Here is a 23,522-nt window from a genome sequence, read left to right as displayed (position 1 = left end):
GCAGAAAAAGGTGATGTATCTGGTTTCTACTGCTCTACTTAAAATTGCATGTGCATATGGGACCAGTAAAGCAATATCTGAATATGCTTTTAATAGATTACTCATTGTGACTGGAAAATGCTCAGATGCAATAATATGTGATAATAAAGATTGCAGAAGCATTTATGTTTATCAGCCTGATAAGATGGAGCTCCATGCAAGTATTTGATAAGTTTGAGTAGTTAAGAGTTAGTCTTCCTTTCTTGACTTTTGAGATGTGAATTGTGTGGCACTCAGTGTATGAAATGTGACATTTGGTGCCAAGTCAATATGTTGAAGCACCAGAGAATATCACAATGTGTAAAAGTGTAGTCTGTATACTCTGTGACCACTGAGTTTTAGCTTCCAACCCTGCAAATGTATTGGTGGAGTTTATTTTTCATTCATGGCTATTCCCACTGGTTTGTGGTTTGTGCTTCTGGATTTAGCTGTTCTACTTATTTTACTTGCAATCCTTGAAGTGTTCTCTGACTATATCAGAAATCCCTGTCCTTGCCACAGAGAGCATGGTCTAATAAACTGCAAACCTGAAGTGACACACCAGCAAAAATAGAACAGTGTATTTTTACAATAGGTAACTAGAGGACAGCTATATTCGCATTTGGCAATTTGTCAAGGGCTGTACTTACATTCTTAAGGTCCTGCTAGAAGTATGTTCCATGATCAGGTCAGGTGTCTCTGCTTCCCCCCAGCTTCTTGTGCCCCTTCTCACTGGCATAGCATGAGAGACTGAAAAGATCAGAGTAAGCAATACTGAGCAACAACTAAAACACCACTGTGTTATCAGCGTTGTTCTCAGACTGAAGCTGAAACACAGCACTGGACCAGGTACAAGGAAGGGGAAAAATAACTGTTACAGTTGAACCCAGGACTACTAGTCATATGGAATTCAAGAAAATGTTTAAAGTAGTTAATGAATCATGTATGTTAACACTCATGAACATTAGTAAGAATATTGTTCCTTCCTGTTGGAAATCGTATACCTAGTACATGATCTATATGATCTGCTGTAAGAAATAGAAGAGCATGGGAGTTACTTGGGTTAGGTTCACCTTTAAAAACACTGACTAGCACTGTGAAGATGTTTTGTTTTCCTTTGGTGTGTTGAATTTCCATGAAGGATTCAGTGTTGACAGCTTTTGAGACTTTTAAAAAGTGCTTAGAAGAGAACAAGCCAGTACATGCTAACTTAAATTATCTTAATCCACACTGTAGGCCTTTGTAAAGGAATTGCATAGTTGAGACCCAGGTCTGGCCTTGTAGAGCCTGTGTTCAGATCAGTAGGGTCACAGTTTATTCATTAAGGAGATATAGTTCAGATGATATATTAAATGGTGCCTGCAGAAAGTGAAAGGGCTTGTGTTTCTCTAATGGAACTGAAGACAAGTATGGATCCTTCAGGCGAATTCTGTTCCTTTAGCCTATATGGCAGGTTTTTTTGCCCCACCTCCATAGGGCTCCTTAAACCACCAAATTTATTTCCCTTGTGTAGTTATAGGCAAAGAAAGATTTCTTCTCATGTTGCTACACTAACTTGTAAAAATCAAGCACAGTCAGATACTAAGATACAATGAAAGCAACATCTTAGTGTGCCAAAGTAACAACATGAAACAGATGCATTGGGCGTTCTCTTTAGCACTGATGTAAAGATCTGAATTTCATACTGTATCTGTAAGCTTTTTGTCATGGCTTGAGCATGGATACAATTTTCTTCTTCTCTGATAATGAAAGCATTCAGTGTTAATTTGTTTGAGGCTTCCCATTAATTTTGCTGTTTAATTGTAATAGGCTGTAGGCTTTAGGGTTGCTTCAGTCCCCCCTTAGTTTAAATACGTAAAATAGGTGTAGGTTTTGAAGTTTCTGTGTCTATCTAAAAAACAGTTCAATACAAGTGCTAATATTTCATCAACTGAGTTGAAATGTGAGTGGTGAGAAAACCTATGTTAGGACCAATGACAATATGTCTGGGTAAAAAATCAAAGTCTCTTACAATGCTGCTTCTTACAGAAGCAGTTTTCTATGTCACAATTGTAAATACAATTTGCAGCACATTGACTACTGTCTTACTTTAAACGGCCATTTCATAAGTAGTTTTGCCTGAAGCATTTGAACGCTGAAATTTCAACACATTTTTCTTGCACTTGACTTTCGTGTTCTCCCACAATCTAGGAAGTCAAGTCATTTTTTACTTCAGTGGTCTTTCTCACTGGATCTTTCTCTCTATTAGTCTTTTTTGAGTTTCCTTTTAAACTTTTGTTTCACTGTGTTCTGTTGCTTTCCTGTTTCTTTTCCTGTGGTCCTCTTTAATTTCCTTGCTGTTATCTTCCTCCTTTTCTTGTTCTCCTCAGGCAGGACTGTTTTCCACATTCCCTTTGTCTTCCTTTTTTGCATTTGGTTGGAAAACACCAAGATCCTTAGTGAAAGACATTTTAGGGATTCAGCTTCAGGATATAAGACAGATAGGGCTGGTCATTGGAAAAGGTAACTAAGCACAGGAGCTCCCTAGCTAATCTGCATGCTCTGCATACTTAGTACTGTGTTCCAATTGCTGTTCTTTTTGACAAAAGTACTGCAGAGCAGACTGTTAAGTCTCGCTAGCAGGGAGCAAAAGGCTACTCAAAAAAATTGCCCTTTGCAAGAGGAAGATGTCCTGAGCTCCCGTCCAGGCCTCTTGCCAGTTACACTTGGGGAATTACTGTAGTTGGAGCTCTCATCTGTTTAGCAACTTTTTTTAAATGTTCTCTTTTCTGTGCTTTTCTGAAATGTTCTCTTAATTTTCATCTTGGTATAAGTAAGGATAAAAGGTTTCTTGCTTCTTCTGGCAGCCTAATGACTCCTGATGCACATGGAAGGATGAGGAAGGTGGTTGCCGGATGTGTTTCAGCAATCATTGAGTAGAAGTTGCAGTTTCATGGCTTGTAGGAGTACTTAAGAAACACAGAATTCAAATGCTTCTTTATCCTCACTTGCTTAACCAATGCTTTAGTGCCAGCATAGTCAAGGAGATAGTCAGGAATGCATAACAAGTCAGGAGCTTTATTTTCCCCCATTGCCCTCTGTTCACTTTGTATCAGTACTAAATAAAAGCTGGGCATCCTTTGTTCTTCCTCAGCTTTTTCTCAAGTTTCAATTTCCATTTTCTGTCTTTGAAGCACAGAGAAGAGCAAATATATACAAACAAAACTTTCTACTCAAGCCAAAATGCAGTAGACACAATGGATTAGTAGTCAGTTAGGAATTTTAAGAAGAGCTTTTTATGAATATTTAATTTGTGTAGTAACAGAGAAAATAAAGAACATGCTATTAATATTCATACGGTGTTAGCAGTGATTCAAAGGAATTTAATATGTTTTACAGTTCATAGAGCATCCTATGCGTTGTGTAGGCCTTCAAAGAATCTAGTGGGCTAATAAAAGTCCAGCTCTCCTTACAAATTTCTTAATTCGTTGAATTAAGGTATGTCTTTTGTTCTTTGCATAGCACATTTCTCAGCAAAACTCCTCACAGTTATGTGGTGGTACTAGTCTTGCATGTTTTGTTACCCAAAAATGGTTCTTAAGTGACTATGCAAAGAGCTAAGGCATTGACTATAAGCTGCTGAGATGCTAATAATGAGTCTGCCTCTTCCAGAACTTAATGTGATGTCTCTTTTATCTTTATTAGTGTATCTGCTTTGTAACCTGTTGGAGAGCAAAGCTTAGGAGGTATTTAATATTTGGCTTGATTGCTGCTGCTTAGGGCTTTAAAAATTGTGATAATCTAAGTGATAGAGATGGTTCACAGAACAAGAGGCCAACAGCAGAAACTAAAACTGAATTTCTTTGTTTTGAGGGATGTATTCTTCCTGTGTGCCTTAGTTTCTTTTAAAAATGTAATTTGAAAGTTAATATGTTTCATCTAAAGAGTGAGGAAAATAATGGTTACTTGTGGTGTTGTGACACTTAAAACCACCCCAAAAATCTCTGGAGACAGCCTTGTATGTTTAACTTGCTTACTGAAAATAAGAGCACTCATCCTCTTGCTTTGACTTGATCTCTAAATTCATTATGGCACTTTTGCATTGCCTGCCCTCAGTAAGACTCTGGATTTAAAGATCTTTACAAGAAAAGTGACACACAGAGAAACAACAGAAATGTTAAAACTTATGTTCTTGACTCTTTCCCTTCTTGTTGGTTTAGGAAAAGATGTTAATAGATGTTGAATTAAGACTTCATCAGCGGATCTGTACTTCATTCACTTAGAAATCCTTACAGCTATTTTTTACTGCATATAGTGATAATTACTTTGTTGGCAGAGCAGAACTAATCTAATCTGCTTTGGCTGTTGAAATCTGTGAAGGAGCCAGGAATGATTTCTCTGTTGAATTGTTAACCCTGAGTGTACAATACTGTCAGTACCACAATGGGCCCTTGCTTGGTCTGAGTACCTAGTAATTTGGTTTTAATGGATATAAAGATACTAAAACAAAAAATAAAATAAGCGTGTCATCTAATAGAAGTAGAACATCCTCCTATTTTGTTATGTACTCTTTTGGGATTGGTTTGTCTGAGATATCATGCACTGGGGAGCAGTCCAGCCTGGCTTACGGAAATGAGCCCCTGATATATATGAGCAGCTGTATCTGTAAGTACCTAATATTCTTCCTTTATTGGGTGTGGCTGAAAGAATTTAAAGGAAGCTAGACATTTCCTGTGCACACATGTTACGTAAGAGCTGGTGAAACCCTGGGGTCTGTCCCTCTAGTTACTGTTGCTTTTTTATGCTTTATAGGATAAAGGAAATATTTGGGTCTTTCTGCTGTGCAGCTTCGCTATAGTCACAGTATCTTGACTTTATGGCTAGAAGAGGTAAGGTTGTTGTTTGGCCACAGTAGCAATCTCTTTCTTAGATTTGGACTCATCAGGATTCGAACAGCATTAGTATGGAAGTTATGTCACTCCTATCAACACAGATTTTACAATTCTGAAACAAGCAAGAAGAGAAAAATCTGCAACCCTCAGGGCATTAACCAACTTCTTTGAAGGAAACATTCAGGAGACAAGTTCTGTTCAGTGCTTTCTTTCACTGAAACAACTTGCACATATCAATAGTGGTGACAAACTGTAGAAAAGCAATTCTTCCAGTTAAATCCACTATGGCAATTTTCACATTTCTTCTCACACTAAAGAGGTATAACTGCATTACTTTCCTTTTTATATATAATCTCAGGAACAGAGTGGAAATCAAAATGAAATATTTCCAGCTAATCTGTTCTCATCAGCATCTTAGAAAGGGACAGGAAAGGTCAGGACTCCACATTTTGCAGTAAGTGCTGAGGTGTAGGAAGAGAATGTAGGTGTTATGGCAGTGGTCTATTCTTCTGCATTCTGTTCTGGTGTAATTTTCTAAGACTATAAATAACTAATACAGAAATCTCCCATTGTCACAAGTCTATATGTGCCTCCTTGCATATAACATCAGTATTTCACAAACTAAAAAGAAAGTGAGTGTGCCTTCTGAGATGCATAAATTGAAGCCAAATTTGCTCATTTGATTATTTTCCTTTTACATACTTGTTTTGAATATCTGGCCTTTCCTCAACTATTTTTGTCATAAAATGCTTGCTGTTACATAAAATCACACCATTTTCTTTCTATGCCTATAAGGCAGTTTAAAGACTAGGAAGAGGAATAGCTGCAGCTGTGTAATTTAGAAAGTAGTGCTGTTTAGAAAAGGAATAGGAGGGAAAGATTTCTGGAATTGTTTTGATTGATGTGCCTTGTTTCTCCCACAAGAGGCAAAGCAGATTTAGTGGAAAATTGGCTGAGCTAAGTCCTCTTTTTTTTCTATGTTTTTATTGTTTCATCATAGCTTCCAAGTGATGGTGGCTAGGAGTGACTAGCCTCAGTTCTTGTGCAGTTACTGGGAATCACCTGAAGTCTGTGCTGGGCTATGAAAGCAACATGCGAAAATGCCTGGGAATTATGATGGTGAAGGAATGGGTATACAATGTCAGTAAAAGTGAATCATACTGAGGGAAAAAGAACACCTTCCCTGACATAGTGACAGTGATTCATATTGTTTTTAATACCTCCTTATAGCTTGGCATCTATCTAGACTATCTCAGATGCTCAGTATGTTCTCTGGTTTGTCCTAAACGCCGAATGATTGTGTGCTGATGCAGATACAAAGACAAGGAAACTGCCAGCTACCGAAGGGTTCTTTCTTGCCTGTGACTAAACAACCATAATAAAAAAGGATATTGAAGTTAAAATAAATACAAATAGCTTGTTTATTCCACTATTGGTGATGATAATAAGGAAAAGTAAGTTGAAAGTGGATTAAAACTCTGTCTTTTCTAAATGCCTGTTATTTCTTGGCCTTTCCATTTTCACTTGCCTGACTGGTGTTGCTATGCTGGAATTCCATATAAACGTCTCACGGCAGAATTTGATCTTTAGAGCTCTTTGTGTTGGTCTCTGAACATCCTTAGGAGTGCTTTTAGTACAAAAGATACATCTAGATACTGATTATTAGTCTGTACCAAACAGACCTTTATTCCATTAAAGTAATTCAATGCTAAAACATATTTTCTAAGAAATACCTCTAAGGTTATATGAATAGAGTATATATGAAAAAGATTTTTCTTCTTATTTTCTTTTTTCTTTTCCATTTAATCTTTCACCTCATTAGAGGCCTTGTTAGAGAAATCCCTCTTCCCTGTGGGCAGCTATAGTCCTGCCTGTGCTTTTTGTGTCTAATCAGTAATTTCTATTCAGTACCCTTTGTTAAATATTTCTATACATTTCTGTCAGCACACATAACCATGTACAGTGTTGAAAAACCCTCAAATCAGTGTTTCTTTTTGTGTGAAGTGGCAAATGTTATGGTAGAAAACAGCATGCTTTTTCTGTGGAACTTAGTATTATCAGGTTCTCTCACTATTTTTCACTTTAAGTTCAGACAGACTTAAATGAAGCACACTTGTTTTAGGTGGTAGATTTTTTTTTTTTCTTCTCAAATATGCTTTTTATTTCAATAAATGTTGTGTTAATGCTTTTTATAAAACGAATTTCCATGCAGAATGGGCCAGAGGCCACTGAAATTCTAATCTGTTCCCAAAAACCATAGTGGTTTATCACAAGAGATTTAGGATTTCATCAGCTCTGACAATGACAACACTGTTGGTTTGTAGTATGTGTAACTACTTATGCTCTGAAACATTAAGGTGCTTGAGAAACATCTTGATAAACTATAGGTATTCAAATTGAATATGGTCTTTAATCCCAATGGGTTGTGATGTTGTGGTCTTGTTGATCTGTCTCTGAGTGCTGGGTGTGCTATCCTCTCATAGTACACCTGGAGATGAGTAAAGCACAAGATGTATTTTTTACTAGTGTAAACTTTTTTGGACTTGTGGGTTATACTACAGTACTGCAATATTTTTAGTGATCTGTGTAGCAAGTGTTTCAGACTGCCATCTACTAATATTGTTATATAAATAAAAAAAATAAAGGGGGGGGGGAGAACGGCAGCATTAACTTTTTCAAGAGAAAGTTTTCTAGTTAGGTTCTTTTAAAGAAGAGAAATTGGTTCTTATACTGAAAGACAACATTTCTTGTGGAGGAGACATTTGGAGATTAGACCAAGTTGAGGGATGTGCAGATCTCCTTGCATCTCTGAGAACTGGGTATCTAACTGCTCTTTATGCCTTTAATGATCTCCCTTGTGGTGTACCGAAGTATAATGTTTTACTTTGAAAAAGAAACACAATAATGTAGTTGGTTTCCAAATAGCCTGAGGACTGTGCTAATGAGAGACTGCAGACTAATGGTGCCTTTTTGTTATTGCCAGAGAGGAGGGTTGTCTTTTATGGAACTTCCTAGATTTTAGGTATGTGCTTTTTTTTTTAATTTGAAGGTTTCTTTTACAAATTTGTACTTCTTCATACAATAACCACAATGATAAAAATCTTTGGTTTCATTGAGGAAAAATGTTTCTGTATATGATTACAATATGAAGTTTTGGAAATATTTCTGAAAGTTTTCTTGGTAATATAATCAAATAACTTCTCCAAAACATGAGTAGCAAAACATGAGGTGGTTGGGTTTTTTTGTTTGTTAGTTTGGTTTTATTTTTTGTCATTTGGTCATATATTTTATTGCCAAATGAGTGCATATAAATATGAACATGTTTTCAGTTTTAGTAGCCTCACAGTTTTATGCTTGCAACTACTGTGGTTAGCTTAATAGTTTAATAATGAGCCTTTCATTTTACAAAAGAAAATTGACGGATACTAAAACATTAGATGTCCAACTAAACTCACTAAGCAGTCTTTGAACTAGTGGGGGTTTAGACTGTTTTTTCAGAAGGCCTTTTCCACAAAAGGCACTGCTCATTGGTGATGTCCCATACCAAGTGCAAGTAGTTTTGGCAAATGCTTGTCTGTGGTTTCTAGAATCTACAAAAAAATGCAATATAACTGCTCTGTTGTCATATGGCTATTGAATATGAGATTATAATTATGTCAGGTCTCTTTAACATATGATACATTTTAAGTGCACTTCATTGCTTAATGAGTTAGCAAGTATTTAAAGAAAGAAAAAAGGGGTGGGAGGATGGGCGATTAGATTCTTTTTTCATCTCTCTGTTAGCATATTCCAAAGAATTTAATTTACTATTTACAGTGCAGGCACTTTAACATTTCCTTTGATGCATGTGTGCTAAGAAAAACCTAATTTCTCATTAATACACTTTCCCATTTATTTGCATAAAATTCATGATAATTTAAACACAAAGGCTGATGTCACAAAATTCCCTCCAAATTTGAAGTAACCAGTAAATCTTCTTGACTAAATGCTGCCATCTTTTTTGTAGGAGACATCTGTTAAGAATAATTGGAAGAATTTCATGGAATGAGAAGCAAAAGCAAACTGTGTGCGTAACTGCTAATAGATTAAACAGTTCTTTTAGCTGTATTAAGAAGCTGCATGCAACTCGCTGATATGTTCTACAGCATATCTAGGCCAGATTTTATGGCCATGACAGCTCCTGTCTCTCCCTTAAGTTTTTGCTGTCTTCAGAGATAAACAGTGCAGCTGTAAAGTTTCTTTGCACTGGCAGGCCAACAAATCTAAGCTCAAAATGTAAAATAAAAATGTGGGTTTTAAAGAGGCAGCTGAATTTTCCACTGATGAAAAAAAATTCATTGGAGGTGGAAATTTCAATTGAAGAAAGTTAATTGGTATTCAAGTTGAATCAGTGTTTGCATTGGACAAAGCTGCTGGCCCTTGAAGGCTTTTAAGAGAAACAAGAAAAACACTGGGGAAAAACTATATTGGAAACCTATAATCGCTCTGTATGTGCCATCTTGTTTTAAAAGCTGCAGAATCCCAAACCAGCCAGTCGTCTGGTTCTTTCTGCCAATATCATGGAGGAAATGTCATATATGTTTCTCATTTCTTAGTCTTCTAACCTTGTAATTTAGACTTGAAAATTATAATCTTTACAAAACAGAGAAGCTTGTGATTTTGATTAAGCAAGCTAGACTAAATTTTCACATTTCACCAGTATAAAAGCAGTCTGGTGTAAATATAGGGTTGTCCTTGAGCAGCTCAGTATATAGCACGGCACTGACTGCCCCATTTGAGCTGGGAGCATATGCAGATGGAGGTTTTGGGAGTGGAGGGGAGGACTGAAGGCTACAGCTCTGCCTGGTACGTGTGTGGCCCCTTACACTTGATGTGGCAGTTGTCAGTTACAGATGCCTTCCTGTGAGCTACAGCTTGTACAGAGATTGCATTTGTGATGCTCTGTGATGAGTCTGTTGGCTGTTTTCTTGATGTCAACAACTGTCTACTAGAGTTGCCTACTCTTGAAGCTTCTCTTGTTGAATCTGAGCTTCACATGTGCAACCTTTCTCTAAATCGGATCTGTCAGGTGCTCTGTCTTTTTTGTGTCTGGCTGGTTAGTTCTATGTAAGACAGGAAGTAGGGCTCCCTGTTGAATTGATATTTTGATGTCTCATGTTGAAGACAAAGCAGTGACATATTACATCTGAGCAGTCTGAGTATTTATTACTTGGTGCTCACGAAAGGTATGTCTGTGACATTTGGTCAGTATACTGCTTTTATAAACAACATTAAATTGGACCATATAGCAATTCTGTGATCTGTCCTAATGTAAATGATCCTCATTCTTATAAATCTGCTATAAGAGGCGGAAGTCTAGGAACTCAGTTTTAATATTGAATTGCTGTATCAGTACTTTCAAAGCGCATGCTCAAATCACAGTGCCGGGTAATTTATTGCTTCTAAACATCATGTTTGCTTTTGTGCTGTACTGCATAGTGGGCTGTAAGACTGCTGAACAGCACCTTTATGGAGCTAGTGTCTTCATAAGGTACTAGTACCCTACAGTGCTAATCATTATCCAGAGTGGGTATTACACCTTTTAGCTATGCCTCTAGTTATTGCAGTGCTATTAATAGATATTGTCTTTTGTACTTGTAAGGTCTATATTTTTTTATGTATTTTTTTTTTTAATAAATATGCACAGGAAAATGCATTAAGTCTTATAAGGAGAGCACTGTGGCAGAAGCTTTGTGCTTTTCAAGACTTGGATGATAATTGGTTTATGTGGATACATTCAAGGGAAGGTTACTCAACCTCTGTACTTTGATTAAGTACAGAAAGCAAGGTGGCTTGGCAATCTTCAGCCTCCACTAGAGAAGTTGTAAATGATTTCTTGATTGCATATTTCATCTGCTCTTGTGCTCCAGATGGAGAATATGTATTCATAATGTCTTTAGCATGTTAAAATAGTGCATGTGTGTTCATGAAACATTCAGTCTAGACTTTTATGTTAAGAGTTTGATGTATGAAGAATAACTTTCTCACCTTAATATTTATTTATATAATGTTATTTAAAATTTATTAGTTTTGTTCTATGCTGTCTGTAGAGACCTGAAAACTAAGTCTGTATTTAGAATAATTTGTATCTAGTAGCATGTTGTCATTTATCATAGAATCATAGAATGATCTGGGTTGGAAGGGACCTCAAAGCTCATCTAATTCCAACCCCCCTGCCATGGGCAGGGATACCTTTACTGAAACAGCTTGCTTCAAGCCCCATCCAACCTGGCCTTTAACACTGCCAGGGATGGGGCAGCCATAACTTCCCGATAACCTCCTTTCTCACTGTTTATGTCAAAAGAGAGAAAATAGTTTCTTTTCACAAAGTGTCTTCTCAGAATTTGGTTAATGCTTTTGAATCTGAAGGTAACTTTTATGGCTGAATTAGAACTTGTGGAAGATCATAGCATATGATATATATAAGATATATATGATATATATATAAGCATGTATACAAGTTGCTAATGACATTTGATACTTTGTATCAGTGAATATTTGTTACCAAAGGGGAGCATACATGTTGCTAGTTGATACTTGATGCTCAGTATTTCTGTTTTCTTTCCCGTAGTTTCTTTGCTTGAAGAATATAAGGACTTTTCTTTCGGCGTGTTGTGAAATATTTGGCATGAAGAAAAGTGAACTTTTTGAAGCATTTGATTTGTTTGATGTGAGAGATTTTGGGAAGGTAAGGATCCTTTTAATTATATCCTGAGTAATGCCTGTGCTCTGCAGCTTGAGTGCTTGAGTACAGAACACATTCATAGTAGATGTGGTGTAGAAGTTAAGAAGTTGAGATTAATGGATGTGTATTCACTAGTAAGAAAGCAGTGTGGAAGAATTAAGACAGCAGAAGAATTAGAGTTACATTAGAGAGGCTAATTAAGGGCAAAGAAATATCCCTGGTAGGAAAGCTTTGAAGGTGTGAAAAGCATGAAATAAAAACCAAAACAACCCCCCTAGAAAATGCCCCCAAACCAACCAACCAACCAAAAAAAATCCCCCCAAAACCCAACCCCTCTCCCCCCCAAAAAAAAAAAAAAACCCAAAAAACAAAACAACCCAACCCTGATTGAAACATGCTGAGTTAAAGATATGTGAAACGTGTGAAGATGGGCAAGTGCTGTCTAGTGGAATAATTTTTAACATAAATAGTGTGGAATCCGGAGTACTGGGCCTACACAATGTAGACACGTGGTACAGAACATGTTTGCATAGTCTCAAGTGCTCAGAATTCACCTATGTAAATTTAGCCCTTGTAAGTTTTCTTTTTTTGGCAGTTAGGTTTAAAATCTGGTGGTTTTTCTAACCCGCTGTAAAGCTCAGACATAGCTATGGTGGGTTAATGTGACTACCCTAATTTACACAGTCTGAGATATATTCTGTAAGTCTATGATTAGTTACTCTGCATGTAAAAGCTTTTTCCAGTTCATTGTTCACAACCTCCTACATACCTGTTTGATCTGTCATTGCCAGCATTGTTCAGTTCTGCTTTGGTTTCTGCTTTTGAGTCATAGGATATCATTGCCCTAATTTCACAGGAGAGGTCTAAAAATTACCTGAAGTAGCACCAAAAATATTTACTTATTCCAATTTAGTGTATTTCAAGCATTATTGCTTTTTGAAAGAGATCATAATTTTACTATCAAATTTTTATGTGCTGCTGTTTTTATAAGTAGACATAGAGGTAAAGATGATGTAAGAGTGGGAGCATGAATCAGGGCTGCAGTATGACTATTCGGAATGGTTTAGTGATTACTGTTAACCAAAATGTCTAATTATTTTTCTGAACCTTTTGTCTGGTTTTAAGTCCTTTTGTGTATATAATTTGACAATTAAATCCACTTGTTCTGTAGTCATGCAGAACATAATTTGTCCTTATAAATTACACTTAAGATAAAGCTTTTGTTAAAAATGTGATCATTTTTGCAGATGTAGCGTCTTGCTTATTAAAAAATGAGATTTTGTTTTGTGCAAATATCAGAGGAATTAAAATTGTTGGTTTTGACTTTTTTGGTAGTAGAAATGTTTTATTTATGGTGTCTCTTATTTAATCATGTATCTTAAGGTATGCGACTTTAGTAAAGTCACGTATCTTAATGCTTGCTTCAAGTCTTTGATACCTATCCTAATGCATAAAATATTTTAACAATTGTATCTTCTAGTTAGTTGCTGCGAGTTTCAAATTCTGTGCCACATAAACATAACCAGCTTGTTTAACACAGTTTAGTTTTGAAGTATTTTGCAGTGCTAATCATTATTGCAACACCATTGAATACCCCGTAAGCAAGTTCAGAGTTAAAGAATTTAACCCAACAATTGTTTCTGGCACTCTTTAATTGTCATTTTAACAAAATTTATTTTAGAACACAATTTCATGTAAGTGGAATTATTGGCTTTGAAAAACCCAAGCATCTTCCATTCATGATATTAGTATTATTTTTTCTCTTCCATAGTAAAGTTGAATGCAGAGATTTTATTTTTTTGACCATGTTTCTTGTCACAGTATAGCGGGAATATACTAATTACTCCTGGTGATGGTATTTCAGTGCTAACAATGGTGATAGTGCTTGTAAGCAAAAGTTTCTCTAGTCTTGGACACTTTAGTGGCCTTTGTCACCTTTCTTGGAAAGCTACCAAGTAAAAATGCAGTGACAAATTTGAATTTTTTGTGTGTGGGCTTCTTTAATGCAGCTAACTATGTGCATAGTAACATCTGCTTGTGCAGAGGTGGAGGTGGTTAAATTGAACAAGCCCGTGCAATCATTGCAGTAGCTGCGTTGGGCATGGTTTTAGATGCGTAATGCTCTGCTGTTCAGCTGTTTCCGTTGTGTGCTTATGTGGAAGCTTGCCACAGAAGTGGAGGTGGCAATATACTGTATTTAGATAGGCTGATCTGTATATTTTACTAGCCTCTGCAAATTAATAGTCAGCTTTCTAAAGCAGTTGACTAACTTGAGGGCATTAAGATAGTAGAGGGGGAAATTACAACTTGATTAAAATGTATGGTCAGCCCTTTGAGTTATTTCTGTAGTTTTAAGTATATTGTTTGTATATCTGTAAAGTGGCATGGGTTGTAAGTTGCATATCTGATAATGTACTTTGGAAATTCTGCTTGCTAGTGCCAGCAGTGAGAAAAGGCTTGTATTTTTCAAGTTGCTATTTGCTTGTAAACTCCCCCCCCCGTTTTTTTTTTTCTAAGAATAACAACCTTAATGTAGTCCTGAATCTACAGCGTTCTTGAATTGAAATCATTTATATGCAAAAGGCCAAAAAACAGGTGCTGAAGGTTTTTCCTGCTACTGCAACCAAGTCATTCTGCTGTTTCTAAGAGTTCTGTGAATTCCATTCCTTAAATATGCAGAAAATATGAATGATCTTAAATTGATTACAGGCACAAACAAAAAGCATAATAAGGTTTAGAAATGCTCTGTTTTCCAATTGTTGACCGAATAGGTGATGGAATGAGCATGTGTAATATCTACAGCCTCTAATACATTTGAGTGTACTGAAAGTTGTCTTGAGATGTCAGAAGTTGGCAACTACTCATTAGTGGTGAGATGTAAATAAACTGTAACTAAAATGACTCTATAAGCCTTATGTATTTGGTACTTTTAAATGCTTCAGTTGAATTTATGAAGAAATGATTACTGAATTTGTCATCGTATGATGGAGTATTCTGCTTAATAGAACAATTTCAATGACTTTTAAGTATGCTAATGGAGGGAACAGGAGAAATATGTCAACTGTAAAAGAAAAATGAGCCTTCAAGGAGATAAGATTGGCAGGAAAAATGATATGAGAGACCTGGTGATGGAAACTGTCATGTTCTGATATTTTTTAACACCAAAGAAAATAGCAGCAAACCCCTGTGCCTCGTAGAAGTAGCGGCTGTATGCTGCCTGTATAATTTTAAGACTTTTGACACCTTGTGAAATACTGATTACAAAATGTTTGCTGTAATGGTGAAACTTACATTTAATAGCTAGGGCTAAATGAGCTGTTTTCGGTTGCTTTGACATAATGTATGAAAATGTGACTTGAACTTTGTGCTCCACTATGCAGAGACTCTTTGATCTTTATGTGATCAGAGGAAAAAGAAGGTTGTATGTGGTGGGGATAGGAATCAGGCATGAAGCTGAAGAGGCAACATGTAAATAGAGAATATGTAAAGAAACAGGAAAGCAGCTAACCTCATGAGTATGTTTTTAATGTCTATATTCTGTATAAATATTGATATCAGCTGTTACAAGATGAGGGTTTTCTTCTGTTTCATGTGTAACAGCAATGACTTTCTTATTTTTAGACTGTCTGTGCTTAAAAAAAGAGGGTCTGCATTATACAGAAATAGAAGGATTCTTAAATCGTACTTCTAAAATGACATAAAACTTGTTTTTCCTGGGGTTCTACAGTATTCACCCGTTCTCAGTCACCTTTCTATCAGTAAATTTCATTATTGCTGCATTAAGTTCCTAACAGAGCATGAAATGCCCTCCCACGCCCATGGGGTGCCAGACAGTGTTTTCATTATGAATTCCATGCTGGAGAGTCATTTTTCACTACCATAGGATTGTCAGGTTCTTCCTTTCTACCTGTGTGCCAGAAACAACAAGTAATGTTGATACTTGTTCTTTCAGCTCTCTGAGCCCTGCACAGTCCTCAACAGCAGCCTTTGCTGTTTGGTATGCTGCAACAAATTGTTGCTATCCCTGTTCTCTGAAGGAAGTTTGCAACTAATGTGTTGCAGAAATGGGAATCTCAGGATTATTCTAGCGCATGTTGATGTAAATAGACGCCCCCTGGCCTCAGAGCTGTGTTTGAGGTCTCATGGGGAAAAATAGTGTCCAGATATTGTCAGCAAAAGAACTTTGTGTGCTCTGCTTTTAAATATTCTAAGCAACATATAACTGAACACAGTGTTGTTTTTTTTTTTTTGACATAACTGATCTAACATAAACACAGCCATAAACTCTCCTAGTAGAGATCTTGCAATAGATGTCTAGAAATAATATAACAGTATTCAATCTTGATTATAAAAGGGTGTGTGCGTGTGTGTGAGATACGAGGGATGATCAAATATCAACTACTACCAATCAAACAAACATGTAACTGTTTAAAAGCATATACCATAATGTCTAATGTAGCTAACTATCCAGTTGCACTTAAAAGGCTACTTTATGTAAAAGCAAGAAACTGCTGTGAAAATATTGAATGCGCATACTAAGGTCATGCAGTTTGTTGATCATTTTAGTCACTCTCTTAGTGTAAAGGAAATCCAGGCTGTGATGCAGCAGAAATTCCTGCTGAAAATGAAGATCCTGGTGTGTTAGTATTCCCTTCGGTTTAACAGATTCCAGGAAGATCAGGCAGATGTTGCATGAGTTACACACACCAAAATCAACACAACAAAGAACAACAGTTATTATAAAAAAATATAGACCATTGAGGAAAGAGTGAGAAGGAAAAATGCTTAGGAAATATTCAGTAAAACTGAAGCAGTTGAGATTAACCTCAGTTGTTACATGTTTTATTTAGTGAATTTAATGATTGAGGTAATAGAGCAAAATATGAGCACTTTCACTAACAAAGTCGTATGAAAACTGTAGAACATCGGGGGACATGCCGAGATGTTATACCATATTTTGTTTAAAGAAAATTAAAATGAAGAAAGAGAAATGAACAGGTAAAAACCAAGCTTTAATTATAAACAGAGCTCTATCTTCATTTTCTCAGCTTTTTTAGTGGTGGAAAGAGCTTAGTGATTTGCTCAAGAAACTTAGCTGTACAGTTGCTTTTAGGAGTAGCATTTTAATGTTTTCATGTGTGTCACTCAGATGGACTGGTTTGGGATGAATGTTACTGGAACTCTTTCAAGGTGTACTTGTGAATGTAGGAGAATGAAAACACGGAAGATACAGACAGGTTCCAGCTTCCTTTTCTGTGGGAATGCTTTGGAAAAAAGTGAGCATTGGGAAAAAAATGAACAAGAAAACACAAAACCCTAGGCTGTTCCAAGACTGCTGAAATGCTTGGCATATATGGAAGAATTTAATTGTTAGGTATGATTTCTATCTGTGTGGAGTTACATAAAGGTTAAACACTCAGTAGCCTCCCTAACAGCCTCCCTTAAATCGTAACAAATAATGTCTTCCAGCCTCAAAGAACATAAATCATAGATTTGGGCAAAGTGATGAAGTGGGTGAGCAAGTGGAATGAAAAATGGTGTAGCTCTTAACCACCTTTCTGAAAAGTCTTTGAAAGTTTACAGAATGACATTGTGTGACAGTGAAAACCATTACAAGCACTAGACAAATTTAATGCACTTATCTGTAATAATTTGTTACAGTGATAATCACAAAGAGTTTGTACAAATTCTGAGGCATATAACTATCATATATAACAAGTAATGAAATAAAAACAGTTAGCATGAACTTGTAGCTTCTATACGAGCTTATGTACTTAGGCCTGAATATTTCAGGATTTGGTCTTGAATATTCTTATGACAGCATACTTTCAGACTGTCACCTCTCTAGTCTTTCAAAATGAATCTTCACGAATTTCTTAGAGGTTTGTCATAATGTTTCAAGTTACAATATTTGCTTCCATGTAATGGAAACTAGTGATAATCATAATTTTTGACCATATCACAAACTGTTGAACATACCTCAAGTATTTGATCATTAATGAAAAATTCTCATCCAGGGAGTGCTCGGAATGTTTTGTAAGTAGCAGCAGACTTTTGATCCTTACACAATGTACTCTTCTGTTCAGCTTTTTTGGCAAATGTGACCAAAGTTGGAAATTGAAGATTAATGAGAAACTGCTCATCTGAGAGAATAAAACTGAGTTTTGGAGCATATTTCTCTGTTGTTAGGATGACCTTGCCTATGGTAGATGTATCTGATTCATGCATCCTGGTGACACTGAACTTGTAGCATTGAATTCTGGTAAAATCCATTTCTCCTTAAGGTGGAAGCAGTTTTGGAGGAAGACAGTGGCAGCTTGAGTAGGTTTAACAGAGCTTAAGACTTCTGTCTTCTCAGGCATTTGTTTACAGATGTGTTTTAAACTTTATTTTTAAACAAGGAATTAATTCCCTGTAGTACTTGCCATACAAGCATTTAGTAACCAAAAGCTGACTGTGAAGCTGACAATGAAACACAAAACTTCCTGAATTTATAAATATTGGTCAAGGTAACACAAATATAAACTATAAATAAAACCAGAAGGCAATAAATGAGTGACTTGCAGGTGAAGTCCATATGAACTTTGAAGAATTTTGTGTGTATCTTTTTTTCTATGATACTGAATTTGTTTGCATTTTTTTCTTTCCCTCTTTTGAAAAGCCTGGAGGCTTCCAAAGAGGAAAACCATGATAGTTTTCTGTAAGTCCCACAGATAGCTGGAAGAAGCAGGAAAAGAAAATGAAGTATAATTTATATAACCTGTTCTATGCTCTCTCATGCTTGCAATAATTTCTAAGAGAATCCTTCTGCCACTTTGACCTAGATCTCCTGCTTACTGCCTGGGTTCTCTGCTTGTTCTTCTCTGTCTGCTTTGGAACAGAGATTTTGAATCTCAATTGAGATTCAAATGACCTAGGCATTATATCACAATGTAAGAAACCAATAGAACATGGCTGCGGCAGTTACCTGGATCTGTTGGTCATTCTCATACTTCCAGTTGTTACATGAAACAGGCTTGACATCAGCCTAAAAAGCCTGTTGCAAATTCTGCTTGCATTTCACATCTCATTAAGTTGCAAGATTGGTTTTTTTTTTTTTTTCCCACAGAAATTATAAATGTTTGGTCCTTGATTTTTGGACCAGTGCACTTCTATTTTCATCATCAATTGCGCAAATTAAATATTCAACTCATAGACTGAAGTAGGGCACAGTTGTAGAATGAAATGCTTTACGATTTTTACTCACCTAATGACAATAGGAGTTTGATTAACTTGAGACATTATCTTGCTAGTTTTAAAATAATTCAGTGACTTTCTTTGCTCTGTTCCAATATAATAAAGTTACAGAAATTGTAATTACCAAGTTTGGTTTATCGCTCGTATTTTTTCTTGGAATTATTTGAAATAGCTAAATTTTTCTTTCACTGTAAGATGCCTCCTAGCCTATATATTTTTTTTATATATATATATATATATACATTATATATAAAAATATAAATATTTAGCTTAAAATATTATTGAAGGGCGTTCTGTGCTAAACATGCACCAAAGAGATTTTGAACTATATCCAAGAGGTACAAATTTCAAGCTAGGGAGATAGTGGCTTAAACTGTCTTACATGCAGTCTTGGGATTTCCGGTGAAGAGTTAGTTAAGCATGTCTAAACATTCTCCAAGACTAGCTGCTAATGACTGGTGGGGTGTGTGGTAGGGTCAAACCCAGGGGCTGTTAGTATGCTGGTGGAAAGCAGGACTGTGATTTTTCTGCTTAGTCTGTAGAGTCCCTGTCTTTGTGCAGGCAAGTGGGTTACCACCTGGCAGCTGTTCGTAGTTGGCAGTTCTGTCTGAAGCAGAAGTGTACTTGAGTGAAAAGTCCCAAGTAATAATGTATTTTCAAAGGCAGTTGAAAGTTGCTGCTTATTTCTTTGTAAGCATTAAAAATTCAGGGTTTGTTCGCCTGAAGAATGCTCTGGTAGTGAGGTTGGTTGTAATCTCATTCACTGTTTTTTCTGTCCAATTTCAATAGAAAGTGAAACCCTAAGTGAATGGCTTGCAGCAGGAAACAACGTTTGAGTATTTCCTGAAAAGGAAATAGGTATGAATTAATGAGAAATGTTTACAAAATGTGTTGGAGCGATTTTACTTAAGCTGTTGGTAACAGGGCTGGAGAGGTATTTGATAATGAACAATTGTGTCCTCTTATTTTTCTTTCTGACCCAGTTGTTGTGGTGTTAATTTCACGTGCACAGCTACTGCCTGCCTTTGAAAAGGATGGATACTTAAATAGTTTCATAATGAGGAAACAAATCAAAAGAGTGTATTCCAGAATAGTTAACTTGTAAATGTGAAAAGCTTCTGTCGTTTGTAGGTGATTGAAGTCATCAAGACTATCTTGCTGGGAAAATTAATGCATCTTTCTATTGAAAAACTAAGCTATTGAGGGAGATAGCTTTTTCTTTTGGTCAAAAAATGTTACAGCAGAAATGCTATATCTTAGGTATTGGACCTTACATGTTTTTAACTGTGAAGCATGAGATGAGATTTATTTGGAAAAGTTTTATTAAATGGATTGTTTGTGTTTTCATGGCTTCATAAGATTTCAAAGGTGAAAATTGTAGGTATTTGTAGGTAATTGTAGGTAGTTAAAAATTGAGGATTTAAGTTCCAAAATAATGATTCTATAACTAAAATATTCAGTGTAATGATGAATCTTGGGAACCTCTTTGAAACCAATTATAAATAATGACAGTTGCTCTACAGAAAATAGTATTATGGAAGAAATTAAAAGTATTGTCAAATAAAATGATTAACAAAAGTGAAATTAAATTACATACTTGAGTTACTGCTAAAGCTCTGCAAGTAAATCAGTTCAAATTACAGTTGAAAACTGCCTGTAAAGAGCTTTAGATATGAAGTAACAGTGTTGGTACTCTGCATAACACAGGGTGGTGCTAAAGAAACTGACAGAAGTATGCTTTTTGAATTTTTGGAAGGTGATATTCAGAGTATGTTTATATGCAAATTTCAAGCTAAACAAAATAGAATTACCCAATCAGAGTTGCGTATAAGTCTGAACATGTCTTCAACTGAAAACCATTTTGATATGTGAATATCTAAGGGATACTTGGTGGAATTGCTTAAGAAAACCAATTGAGGCCTAATTCTCAGGAAATGTATTTTGGGAGAATTAAATATATTTAAAATGCTGAAATGTTTCAAGTGTTTCTAAAGAAGAACTTGATTTCAGCAAAAAATGTCAATGACATTGTGCAAGCAGATGTGTTTCCTTGCAGTGGCTAGGTGATGCTAGCTGAGTAATTCAGTGCACAATATAACCCATTTTTCTACCAAAGTATATGAACGACTGTTAGGACAATTTACTGCCTGTGCATGTGAAGGAACATAGAGCCAAAAATTGAATGTGGGTCACTGATGGGGAGTTTTCCATAATTTCCCATTCAGCCTTCACTGGGGTATGCTGTTGTCCAACACTCAGTGTAGTTTAACGTGTCAAGCAGAGATGCTGTTGATTCCAGAGTGACTCAGTAGTACATTATGTAGCTTTTTCCTCCCCCAGTTCTAGGTAAAAATAGAATAATCTTCCTGAGTGTTACAAGGCATAGAAGTAGCTATATTGCCCTCTGGCTGGTGTACTTGAATATACCTTGGGAATTGTGTCTGGGCTTGGGGAGGTGACTAGGAGGTGACATCACTCAGCACTTCACAGAAGATTTGCAAACTAAAACATGGAATTAGGAAAGGAAACAATGGCAAGTTTGTGGCAGCCACTGTCCAAACAGTGGGCTCCACTTGTTTTCTAAATATTATCACTGTCAAAATCCTGATAAAAGACTGTAGCTTGTATGTGATGTGAGGATCTCATAAGATGTATCCTTGTGTTCAAAAGCTGTCCTTTCAAAAGCAGTGGAATGGGGGGGTGAGACCAAGTTTCTCAAGTTTTATTTTTAACTTGTAAGTTTTCTTTTAAATGTTTCCCTCACTAGGATAAGTGATGAAATAGGAAATTTCAGAACTATTTGAAACAAATGGCCAGCCAGGAATAGCTATGCATGTTTCTATTGAGATCACTTTCTTTTGTGTTTAAGATATTTACTTGTCTGTTGTGATTTCTTATTTTATCTTATCTCTTGGTTACTGCTGGTTTATTTAAAAAGTACAATATATATGTATACACACGTCTTTTGAGATTTAAGCATTTGTGTATATGGTGGCCTCTCTTACAGCTTAATCTGGTATACTAAACATTGAGTGATGCTGTTCTGGGTTTATTTTGAGACTGAGTTTCAATGTGTTTTTATTTGGGGTGGGTGAGGGCCTACCTTAGAGTTTTTCAGCTAGCTAAAAATAAAGTTTGGACTACCTGGGTACACTGCATAGTAGATGGACATAGTCTGTGTGATCTGTGGGAAATGATCGGATTAGAAATGTCATCATACCAGTTTCAAAGTGGTGAGGTCTACATTTTTGTGTATGTGAACTTGGGGGCTGGATATAGACTGCATGATAAGATGGTGTTTCTCAATTGCACGATTTGTGACAAAAAGATGTTTCTTTAAAACATGATTGCACCTTAATTAGAAAATGAACAAGTTTTTCCTGGTTTACAAGGTTAGTTTAAACTGGATAAATATTTTTTATTTATGTAATACTATTAACACACTTCAGGATGTAATTTGTGATTTGAAAAAGTGGATTCTACACCAAGCATCTAATTCTCAATAAATAAAAATCACAAAATTGTCTCACTCTATGTTTTCATTTTCCTTATAAAATTAAATAAAATGGAATATGAATTATTTCTTTCAGAACATGGGAAAGGCAAAGTAATTTTCCTATGTCTAGCAAGTATTGGATAGTATCATCCAAAATGCAGCGAAAGAGATCAAATACTGGGAAGTTAAGTGTAACATGTACTTTGATTTTGAACTTTTACAGACTAATTCACATTTACATTTTTTTTTTTTTTTTAATGGAGATTTGCCACCTGCATGTGGGTGGCATAATTTTGGAATCTGTAGGATCCACAACCAGACTGATTTTAAATCTTGTCTTTGTATTTATGAATTAGATTAACCATCAGTTCGGCAGCACTAAGCATGCTGATGCTGTATGTGGAGTTAAATGGGGAGTATATGAGAACATATCTATTCACATTGTAGAGCTTTCAGATATTTCCTCATGTCTTTCCCTTGTGGAAATGAGTAGACCACCTGTGCCTTGAATAGTCTCTTGAACAGTAGGTGCTACTTATAAAGGCAACATTAACAAAGCAGTAATCATACTAGGTAGCAGACCATGTCTCTCCCCATGGTCCAAACTCAGAAGTAGGGGGCATTTATTGGATAACTACTCTGTGATCAAGGTTAAGTGTGTTACTGTTCAGGTCTAGTATGATTTCAAATCTCTGCCTAGTTTGCTGGGGTTAGGACAAGCCAGAATGCTTAAGCTAATGATATTCACCCATTTGTGTAGAAGTTAATTTGGAAAATGGTGCATTGGTTTGTTGTTTAATTTGGACACCTGTGCCTAATACACAGTCTGATACTAAAAAGCAGGTCTTCAACTCATACTGCTGAAGTAGATGGAGTATGTGGAGGTAAGCCAACTGGAAAGGTAGTCTGGATGTTCCTAGTTATGGCTAAGAGAAAAGATGTGTCCTATTTAGGAGAGTGAATAAGAGTTAGTGAGCATAAGCTTTTTTTCTCCTTAGATATATTTTTCTGGGAGGCACGAAAGATGCTTTATTACATTACTCTGTTGACAAAGAAAATCCAAGATATTATTTAAAAAGCAGTTTCCCAGAAGTGGGAAGTGACGATGAATCCAGGTGCTGGCTTAGAGGCAGCTGTTTTCACAAGCATTTGAGAAGAAGTATTCTTTTGCAAAGTA

The 23,522-nt window shown here is 36.1% G+C and overlaps 1 protein-coding gene across 2 annotated transcripts in view; it reads left to right on the top strand.

Annotated features, from left to right (window-relative positions):
• Positions 1-23,522, top strand: part of VAV3 (vav guanine nucleotide exchange factor 3) — a 165,295-nt gene that overhangs the window by 20,948 nt on the left and 120,825 nt on the right. For both annotated transcript variants that reach the window (XM_080622914.1, XM_080622913.1), the window contains exon 2: positions 11,500-11,616. In XM_080622914.1, coding sequence (XP_080479040.1) covers positions 11,500-11,616 — 117 coding nt within the window. The remainder of the gene's footprint in view (positions 1-11,499; positions 11,617-23,522) is intronic.

Source organism: Psittacula echo (assembly GCF_963264785.1).
Source record: "Psittacula echo genome assembly, chromosome: 7".
Taxonomy (NCBI): domain Eukaryota; kingdom Metazoa; phylum Chordata; class Aves; order Psittaciformes; family Psittacidae; genus Psittacula; species Psittacula echo.
Note: the sequence above shows the minus strand (reverse complement) of the source record. Positions and strands in the feature narration are given on the sequence as shown.